We start from the raw sequence: 11,432 nt of genomic DNA, 5'->3' as shown, positions 1-11,432 counted from the left end.
CTAAGCATGTGTCTCAGAACATTGACTATTTCTATTGCAACCGAAGCTTCTAAAGGCAACTGCAGTGACGCAATGACTTTACCAATTAGCGATTGACTCTTTTATTTAAAAGGCTTATTGCACTTTCTCCCATTAATAGAAATACCGTCTTTGTATATCTAAAGTCGTCTGTGTCAGTAGTACAAGTGCCAACTCAATTTGAAACGCGACTGACAGGCAGCTGCAGTCGAGCACTCACATGCAAATTTGCATGTGTGCTCTGAGAAGAACGGCTATGCCTCACGGTAATGCACCTGCACTTGTAAACATTCAGATCTTGGTGAGGTATTGGTGTAAACACACTTGGTTTGTCTTCCGTGAGTGTAAACATGCGGTATGAAAATAAATCAGATTTATGTCAAAATATCAGATCTGTGCACTGTGTAAATGCAGCATGATAGACCTGCTGCTGTCTGTAATGGTGAGAATATTAATCAAACAACAATATTGACCAAAAACAAGCTCTTCACAGCTCTAAGTGCATTTTAAAAATCTGTCTATTTAAATAATTACTTAGAAGAACAAACTATTTCATTGAGAAATACTTGAAGGAGTGCTGCTAAAAAATATTATCTTGATATTAGTGAAACCTAGCCTGGATGCCAGCCGAACTTAGCCCCGCCCACAACATTTTTACTCGGGCAGTTCAGTCTGGAATTGATCCGTAGAGAAGGAATTATGCCCGAACAGAAACTGTTCAGACCAATGAATTTGTCAGGGCGGGCTTTAGACGATGATGGACAGATGATAAACAGTAACGTAATCATCCACGTCACCAAAGAGCGCTTGGGTTGAATTTGTTCTAATCCTAAACTGAGAACTTGTTCGTATATGCATTCACCTTTACTATTTCTCTGATGATCGTGTTGGTAAGTACTCTGTGTATCCTTAAATTCTTTTTTTACAACACCGGCAAAGATCGTTTACACTCATCTTTTTCTTCTAACTTTAGGCTACTTATTCCAGCGTGCGTGCAGACAGGGTTGCCAAGTTTTCACAACAAAACCCGCCCAATTGCTATTCAAAACTAGCCAAAAACAAGCCCAATAGCTTTCCGGGGGGGTTCTCCGGGGAAAAAAGGCATTTGGGGGGTAAAATATGTGTTATTTTGGCAGGGCTGCCTGCTAAAATTCGCATTCCTGGGTCTGTATATCACATAATTGGGGTCGCTTCAACCCGCGGACTTGGCAACACAGTGCAGTTGAGTTCTGTTGACATTTGACAACTAACGTTATGCGTCGCTCCGTTGCTCTGATTGGTTGTAGGTCTATCCAATTGAGGTTTTTCCTGGTTCGGTTGAAACACGCCCCATAATCACAGCCCAGCGGAGCAGTATCAGACTCATATTCTGACTAGAATTGAGTATGACGACATCAGGCTAAGTGAAACCATCTTTTCAACCAAACAGTTGTAGCCAAATGCATTCAAAATCTTACATGTTTAAAGATCTAAAGTACTGTAAAAATATAGTTAAAAATAATCAATAAATGTTTTCCACAATAAAACTCAAACACAGATTTAACATAGAACCTGCCCCCAAAAAGACATGTCAAGGCACCTTAAGACAAACAGTCCAACAGTGGAAGGAGGGAGGGATGGATCTCTGGAGGTGGGAAAAGAGTATGGTAACTAGGAGGGGCAAGGCCAGGGTGGAAAAGGCGGCAGAAGCAGCCAGGTAAGAACCCCCAGCAGGAGGATGCAGGTCCACGGTGGAGTCAAGGGAGGGAGGAGCCATGGTCGAGCTTTAGCAGGCGAAACCAAGGGGACACCAGGATGAGATGACGCCGGCTGGAGCGGAGACAAAAGTCTTGGAGGGCAAGGCAGAGCCACAGCGACGAGCATCTGAGGTGGAGCCAGGGTACCGAAGGACTGAGGTGAAGGCGGCGCGATCGATGACCAAGGCAGAGCTGGAGGGAACGCAGAGCCAGAGGGAAGGCAGAGCCCAACGGAGACAAAGTGCTGGGGGGACAAAGCACAGCTGATGGTTCGGATATCTGTGGCGCAGGCAGAGTGACAACTGACCAAGGCGAAGCCAGAGGTACAAGGAAGCCCGGTGGAGCCGAAGGGGCGGCGGTACCAGGTGAGGCCGATGGAGCGAGGAGCCATAGTGGAGCCGACTGCTCGATAGGTCTGGGAGGAGTGACGGGCACAGGGGTCCTAGGAGGAGCTAATGGGTCGACTGCCCAGGGCTGAACTGGCGGGCACTCAGACCGAGGTGAAATCACAAGGTACTGAGGAGATAAATTGGGAGGAGATAAAGGGCTGATGAGAGGCAGTGCTGGCAGGGCTGAAGGAATAGGCAGTGCAGGCAAAGAATTCACAGACAGTTCTCTTGGCCAATAAAGGATGGACATTAATCTCATATACACTCTAAAAAATGCTGGGTTAAAAATAACCCAAGTTGGGTTGAAAATGGACTAACCCAGCGATTGGGTTGTTTTAACCCAGCGATTGGGTTGTTTTAACCCAGCAATTGGGTTGTTTTAAGCAAACATTTAACCCAACCGCTGGGTTAAAACAACCCAAATGCTGGGTTAAAACAACCCATTTGCTGGGTTAGTCCATTTTCAACCCAACTTGGGTTATTTTTAACCCAGCATTTTTTAGAGTGTAGATACAGATATATTTCTATTGGCTGAATCAAAGCAGGTAGAGGAGGTGGGAGTGGGAGGCAGGGCGGGAACACATATTTTAACAACTCAGTGCTATGTGCAGGGGCAGGCTCGGTGCGGGGAACATTGTCAATGGTGGGCTCAAGGTGTTGCTGTCACTGGGCTGGTGGCAGTAACTGGCGTGCTGATCTCATCCCTGCTCTCACAGCTATTGTATTGGGAATGGTTGTGGAGGAGTACCCTCTACACATACTCCATAAAGCTCCTCGGAAGCTTGTCTCTGAGCAGGCATGGTCCTTTCATTCAAGCCTGCCCGGAAAACACATGCAGGCTGGTGTCATTATAGTAGACTAGATTTTGTAGGTCCAGGAAGGCCCGCATGTGTGCCTCTAATAATTGGTTTCCCTGCGAGAGCAGGATCTGGACTGCTGCTAAATTCATTGTTTTAGGTCCGTCTTTTTGTCACTTGTTTGATTGAAACAGGATGAAATAAAAGTGCAGGATCAGAAAACCGCAAACAGAACAATCGAACTAGCTAGGATGAGAAGGGACAAAGAACTGAACAAAACAGGACTTCAATGTCAGAGTGAACTAATCAAAGAAACAAGACACAGCTGACATGACTAATGAAACAATGAGTAAACTAGAAGACTAACTAGAAGCGGGAACAAACAGAAAACAGAAATGGTAATCAAGAAACATTCCAGAAATTCCAACATTAAAAGTAACATTTAATTAAATTTCATAGTGTTATCAATGCATTTTTTTGACATAGAAATCTTTTGTAACATAAGGAATGTCTTTATTGTTACTTTTGATCAATTGAATGCATCCTTACTGAATAAAAGTATGAATTTATTAAAAATATATGTAAATATACATAGTATATATGTACTGAGGGCTAAGCCCCCCTGAGGATGAAATCCTAGACCTGCCCCTGGTGACAAGCCCAATCTGCAGTCACTTCTATCACATTAGATCCCTGAAAAGGAGCAAAATCCAACAGCAGAAGTGAATCACAAGACTCTACCGCCTCCTTTCTCCCTCTGTTCAAGGAAATAATCTTGGTGGTTTATGGCACACACAGACACACAAAAGACCCTGACTGAATTTATGATTCCACATGTAGGAGCGCTCACCGGCACAACTCATCTCAGAGACTTTATGAGTGTGTATGTGTGATACTAAATAATTAGGACATCCTGTCATTCAGTGCTGTGTCCTAAATGTGTGCATGCCAAATATAGCATTGCACGTCTCAACATGCATATTTAAACATTTGGAGCATAAAACTCTCACCTCACGAACCGTATTCTGTATATGAAGACTCGTGTTTTGAGAATCTCAACTTTTTTTGTGTGTGTGTGCAGATGAGCTGTCAGTTCAGAACACAGAACGGAAATTAAGTCAGCTCATTATATATTCATGGGCAGCACATTTTCATTGGCCTGGCAGAAGAATATTTCAGGATTTCTTCAGTTGTGTTTGCTCTGGGTTTTATTGTCAATATCTGAAAGCCATTTCTTTCCATTCGATGGAGAAACATTTCATGGAGGAAATGGAAATGTGTTTGAATCTCAGATGTTTATGGAGATTGCGTGCTTTTATAATATTCACTCTGCATCCCTGTTATTATTTTTGAAGTTACCATGAGAATTTCACGCTTTGATACAGTTTTGAAACCAACATTAAAACTCATTGTATTTCAAGCCGTCTATATATTTAGTTTGGTTGTGTAGTTTGACCTTTTCACAAATGAATTAGGAACTATTGTATTTAAAGGAAATCTGATGTATACAAAGCGACTATTTACTCTGAGAGCTGCTGAGGGATCACATAGTCCGGTTGGTAGATGGCATAACTACCAATACAAACTTATGTCATTGCATAACTAATTAACTTTTTGGCGAATTGGTGGCTAATTTGTATGAATTTGATCTTATTTGTATGTTTTCATACGATCTACTTACGCCCCAGTGATGGATATTGTTTAGGGGTGGAATTAGCAGTGGACCTTTTCATTTAAAATGTATGCATTCATACAAAATTGATAGTTACATTTTCCTGTGAGATTGGGTGGTAACTAAACCATCTTTTTACAAAAAATAACATGTTTTATATTAGTGTTGTAGTCAAGAACACCTAATCCGAGACCAAGACCAATGTGTGTTGAGACCAATACAAGACCAAGACCAAGGCAGGACGAGACCGAATCAAGACCAAGACCAGACCAGCACTCCTTAAATTCATAGAGATCCACATTACCACCTGAGAAATAATAAATGACTTATAATAAATATAATTTGAATAAGACACTATATAGAGCTGTTACCAATCAAATTAAATCATTAACAACAAAATTAATATTTGCGCTACAAAGGTGATAGAGAAGATGCATCTGAATTGGTAAATTAAAAACGCATAAATAATGTTGAGGATGTTTTTTTTTAATTGAATGTTTGTTAAAGCAATATCATGTTTGCAGTCATGCTCAAAATTGTGAAAACGGCTCTCTTGCTATTGTGATATTTGTTAATTATATCACATGTTATAAATCCAGAACTTTTTACAACAATATTTAGAATTTTGTGAGCATTTGTATACATTTTTGGTGACATTTTTAACACAATACCTAATTCATTCCTGAAAAATAAATAAATCAAATTAGAAATAAGTTATTGATTGCATCTGAAGCAGTAAGTTTATCATCCAATCACATTAATGATGTTAATAAATAAATCAGACAATGCACTGGCAATTTAGTAATATCCCAGCAGTTGCGGTCTGGACTGGTCTTGAAACAAAATCCTGAGTCCTCTTAGTCTGAGACCAAGACAAGACCGAGTACAAATGTGGTCGAGACCGAGACAAGACCAAGACCGTCAAAAAGTGGACCGGTCTAGAGTACTACAACACTATTTTCTATTGACAGACATCAAAATTAGCTATGTATACTGATCCTATGCCATCTGAGGAACTGCTATTGGGATAATTGGATAGATCCTGTTTTCCATGTCCACTTAAAGCGTTAAAATGTCAAAATATTTCAAATTCACTGTTCAAAACTATAATAGACAAAAGTCTTGAATGCCATTCGAAGATGCTTCTGTTTGAAGTGGCTGTTATCAAACGGCACTGTTACACTTAATACTTTTAAACAGAGCACTTCTTAAGGAAAGAATATAATTCAAGAATATACTTAAGAACAAATTAAATGTAATGTTTGACACTTATTTGCATTCAAATTAAAGTGTACTATAGTTAAAATGTATATTAGCTGATCTTTAGAGTGCTTTTGACCCACACAGTGCTTTTTGATCCAAGTCGGGCTTAAGTACATCTTTATATGTATTTTTTAATATTTATTTATATTGTCTTTGAAAAATGGTTTAAGTGACCATCCGAATGTACTGACAATCATATATACTTAAGATTTGAAATACACTGCACATTCAATACAAATAAGCATGCATGAAAGTCAGTAAAATTGTTTACATTTGCATTGAAAATTCTTAAATTTCTAATATTCTGAGTTTGCTTTGTTTACTGTTCCTCAAACAAGCCTGAATAAATCAGTATGTGTCATCCAGTGCGGTCTGAAGAGGCTGTGGTGTGTTTAAGAGAGATTACAAATCAATGCTTCTCCTGAGCTAGTCCACTGTCAATAGTCTTTCTGATATGTTATCAACACCCCTCACACTGCAGTACATGAACTCCCTGTAAAAAATCACATAAAAACAGCACAGATGTTCATGATGAAATTGGACCACAAGGACTCTATGTTTTCATTGATTTGAGTTGAGTCAGCTTGCAACAGTATACATTTTTGCAAACATGATAGAAAAAAAATGTATTCATAACACGTAAAAATTTGATCGGACCTGGACCCCTTTCTACAGCCAACGGTTTGCAAGCACCCACACATACTGATGGCAGTGTAATATATTCAGGAGAATTGACTTGGTCTGGGTGCCAGATTTTCTTAGACACTCTATCCATTTTCTCTTTTTAAAATAAATTTAATGAGGTGTGAGTCATTTCTAGAAGGCATTTAAAGTCTGCATGCCCATGGTTATTGTTAATTGACATTAGAGGTCAGATTACTACATTAGCCCTAAATAAATGCATTTTATTAGGGGTTTTTGTGTTGTGGAACAACCAGGGGCGATTCTAGGATATTCATTTTAGGGGGGCTCAGCCCCCAGTGAGGGTATGAAAAAAAAATGGCAACACTTTAGTTTAGGGTCCAATTCTCACTATTAAAGGAACACGCCGACGTTTTGGGACTTTAGCTTATTCACCGTATCCCCAGAATTAGATTAGTCCATACATACCATTCTCATCTCCGTGCGTGCCATAACTCTGTCTGACGCAGCAGCAACCTGGTATTCCCAGGATGTCTCCAATCCAGGTACTGACCAGCCTCAACCCTGCTTAGCTTCAGTGGGAAACCAGTCTTGGGTTACTTTCTGCAGAGTCAATAGCTACAGACCTCCAAACTTTGTGTGTCCTTCAGATTAGCATCCGAGCCTTACATCACCAAGTGCAATGCAAAGTGTCGGATGTAGTGGTGTAAAGCACGCTGCCACTGGACTCTAGAGCAGTGGAGACATGTTCCCTGGAGTGACGAATCAAGCTTCTCTGTCTGGCAATCCGATGGATGAGTCTGGGTTTGGCGGTTGCCAGGAGAACGGTACTTGCCTGACTGCATTGTACCAAGTGTAAAGTTTTGTGGAGCTGGTATTATGGTGTGGGGTTGTTTTTCAGGAGTTGGGCTTGGCCTCTTAGTTCCAGTGAAAGGAACTGTTAGTGCCTCACATTTCATGCTCCCAACTTTGGGGGAACAGTTTGGGGATGCCCCCTTCCTGTTCCAATATGACTGCGCACCAGTGCACAAAGCAAGGTCCATAAAGACATGGATGAGCGAGTTTTGTGTGGAGGACCTTGACTGGCCTGCACAGAGTCCTGACCTCAACCCGATAGAACACCTTTGAGATGAATTAGAGCAGAGACTGCGAGCCAGGCCTTCTCGTCCAAGTGCCAGTCAGTGCCTGGCCTCACAAATAAACTTCTAGAAGAATGGTCAAAAATTCCCATAAACACACTCCTGAACCTTGTGGAAAGCCTTCCCAGAAGAGTTGAAGCTGTTATAGCTGCAAAGGGTGGACCAACTGCATATTAAACCATAAGAATTAAGAATGGGATGTCATTAAAGTTCTTGTGCATGCAAAGGCAAGCGTCCCAAAACTTTTGGAAATATAGTGTATATTTTGTATCATTTAGGGAATAAATTAATTGACTGCACTACTGGAACCACTAACTGATATTTTAGCCATAACATTAGGGAAAATATTTAAATCTGCAATGAAGTTACACCTGGAAACACAACAAGAAAATTAGCTTTAATTACAGTATTCGATGAAGGTCAAAGTAAATGAGAAGCTCTGGGAAAAAAATACAATACTGCAGTCATAGACATTCCTATCTGGGCATATAGATTTCTCAGAGGACTGACGGGTTAGCTGAAAAAACATTGGGCAATTTGCTCTTTAAGTTTTACAGAGGTTGTGCAAGCTAAACATTGACATGTTCGATTCAGACAAGATTGAATTCAGGCAAAGTATGTCTGAAACACAAATTTACCTGACCTTTTCAGGGGAAACTGTTAATGTTTGAATAGTTCAGTGTGAAAAGATATACAACAAAAAAGCTTCTGTGCCAAAAAAAATTAAATTATGTATATATATATATATATATATATATATATATATATATATATATATATATATATATATATATATATATATATATATATATATATATATATATATATATGAAATCTGAATGAACTGCATGAAATCTCATTTAACTTGGATTTAATTTATTATATATATATAAATTAAATCCAAGTTAAATGAGATTTCATTCAGATCATTATTCATTTTTTCAGTTTTAATTTGGTTGAAATACACTGAATTTCTTTCAAATGTTGTCAACATTTGAAACCCTACAATCATTATAATCATTCTAGCTGCTGGTTCAAATTTTTAAACGTGTTTGAGGGCTCTTGGTTTTGGACTGCTCAAGGAGGGTTCTCTTCTGGAAGGTTTTCCTTTTAAAGGTTAAAATCTCCTGCCATCTTCCCTCAGGACCTTCTTCTGTGATCTTAAGCATGGAGTGTGTTTCTTTTCATTTCTGAGTGCAGAGGTTATTTTAAAGATGGTGCTGTGGAGGTCGTTTCATAAATGAAGCCATCAGCTGACTCTTCTGAATGCTCAAGAAATGATCTTAGCTTGGATACTGACACTCAATCCAAAAAAAAGACATGTGTAAAGCCCTGCTAGTTAAATGAAAAGACCTTTGAATCTGCATGAGCTCTCTCAGTCAAACTGAACTATGAACGCATACAATAACTTTCAGAACTGAAAACTTCCCCTGTCTAATTACCATTTATTGTGATTAAAATGCAAAAAAAACAACAACTTTGTGACGTACATAAAAATGCAGGATAATACAATTAGTCACAAAAAGCAGAAGTACTCACATTTAAAGGGTACATAACACACAGTTTCTGCCAGTCTCATGTTAATCTTGAGTACCTATAGAGTAGTATTGCATCCTTCATTTCTCGAAAGAATCTTTAGTTTTATCATATTTATAAAAGACAGATACGCTGTACTGATTCTTTCCGAAAACAGCCGAGCATGTGGAGGCGTGCAGGGGGCGGAGCTAAAGAGTCATGAGCACACACACACAATAAATCATTGCATTATCACTGGATAACTTTTGATTCACTGTACGTTCGTGTTGGTTACATTATAATTAACTTAAGCGCTGATTGCCAACAAAACACAGTTTCACTCACCGCCTCCATCTTTGTTTCAAACGACTTTCAAATCTAGCTTCGAACTGGGCCTTGTTTATAAAACATTCATCTCTGAAATGCCGGGAACAAACAAACACACTTGCACAACCCCGTTGCTGCTCCGGAAAAACAAACTTCGTACTGTACCCTTAACGCTGGATTCTTTGGGTAGCTGAACAAGGTTATCTTTCCCTCACAACCAAAAGCACACTTCCATAGTGACATTGTTGATTTCATCGTCTAAAAACAAAAGGACAACGCTGCCAAGCTCGTTGATGGACGTGCTCTTGCTCTTGCTCTCGCTCTGGTTGATGTGTGTGCGCACTCTCTCATCTGGGAGAAGTGTACATACAAGTAATTCCGCCCTTTATGATGTTAAAGAGGGCCATACTCGAAAAAAGAAAAACTTTCCGAAACTTATACAAATATTGAAGGCATGCATTTGGAGCAGAAATACTACGTCATACGTCCAACCCGTTTTTTTAAACATTGGCCATGTTTAGCATGAGAATCCAACTCTTTAACAGTGTAAATAAGTCAGAATGCATGAAATAGCATATAATATATGAACTATAATAGCATATATATTAACTATATGTGACACAACAGAAAACCTGTGTGTGAGCAAAAAAATAACTGTTACACCAACAATGTGGGCATTTCCTAAAGGCACAGCAAAAAAAGATTGTTTCTAAGGGTCAACATTATAAATGGACCTCAGGGGAAAAAAATGTTATAATAAAAACTGTAACCCCTTTAAAGTTCTCAATGCACACTGTAAATGTCATCACCAGTAAAGCCCTCCTGGCCTATCCATCACATTTTGATTGCAATGTGTTTGTTTTTCTGTCCATTTCTCTAGATTTTTATATTTGAGAATAACATCTACTACCGGGCCACTGTGGAGAACAGATCCATCCGTCTTGTTTCTACTGGGAAAGAGGGTGTGATTTTCAACGGCCTAAGCGACTGGCTCTATGAAGGTATGAAAGATTTGTTTTTATGCCTTGCAAAATTAAACATATTTTAGATGAGGCTTTGTTAGGACAAGAACTGGCCTGACCAAACCAACAGAAAAAACATTATTATTGAGCCGTGGCAACTAATGTGAACTTAACCCCTTTGCATCTTTAATGAATATTGTACCAAAATTCAAGTTCAGGGAAGGAGGCAGAACCAGCAAATGGTTAAAGTAAAGAATAATCGCAAAATAAACAGAAACAACAAATAGAAAAGAGTGGCAGTGGCCTTTTCTGCCAACTGCCGTCTATAACGTAATAAAACAACAACTTAAATTGTCCCAAGCCTGGTCCTCCCTTGCCCTTCACGGTTGTCGCGCCACCTTATATCCTTCCGGAACTCCTCCGTTGGACTCGAGACCAGTGTGTATAGGTCGCACAGGTATCTCTCATTAGGACTCGCTCCGCTCCCATGGCTATTGTCCCCACCCTGCTTCATACAGCCCAACGCAGGTTGCTGGCCACTCTTGAGGGGGACGGGGTGCACCATGGCGGCCACAGCACCTGGGGGTAAGGATAGACGAGGTGAGAGAAAGGAAACGGAAGGATGAGGAGGGACAGAGGTGAGAGAGGAAAAGGAAAATACATTCCTGGCCCGGTTCCCCAAACACACTGCCGCTCGGTCCTCAAATAGCTAAGAGGCCCTCATTTGCTGTGCCATGCAATGGTACTAAACGCCCCTCTGTGGACGGCCTCCGACTCATCCGTCCCCTGGGGGTCGACAACGACTCCTACGGCTTTTGGCGCCCTGCAGCGAGCCCCATTCCCTCACTCTGCCTTCTCCTCTCCATCATGGAGGATGGCAGCAGGCCCTGGCCTCTGGTGAACAGCAGCGAATCCTCCATCCCCTCATTGATGGCAGTTGCTCCTCCATGACCCAGCAAGCTTCTCCGTCCC

At 40.4% G+C, this 11,432-nt stretch overlaps 1 protein-coding gene across 1 annotated transcript in view; it reads left to right on the top strand.

The window, feature by feature from the left end:
• Positions 1–7,047: 7,047 nt before the first annotated feature.
• dpp6a (dipeptidyl-peptidase 6a) overlaps positions 7,048–11,432 on the top strand; it is a gene marked incomplete at its 5' end in the record, with an annotated part of 90,266 nt that continues 85,881 nt past the window's right edge. The window contains 2 exons of the mRNA XM_079805920.1: positions 7,048–7,062; positions 10,379–10,499. Coding sequence (XP_079662046.1) covers positions 7,048–7,062; positions 10,379–10,499 — 136 coding nt within the window. The remainder of the gene's footprint in view (positions 7,063–10,378; positions 10,500–11,432) is intronic.

The sequence above is a fragment of the Gobio gobio genome (assembly GCF_949357685.1).
Source record: "Gobio gobio genome assembly, chromosome: 23".
Taxonomy (NCBI): Eukaryota; Metazoa; Chordata; class Actinopteri; order Cypriniformes; family Gobionidae; genus Gobio; species Gobio gobio.
Note: the sequence above shows the minus strand (reverse complement) of the source record. Positions and strands in the feature narration are given on the sequence as shown.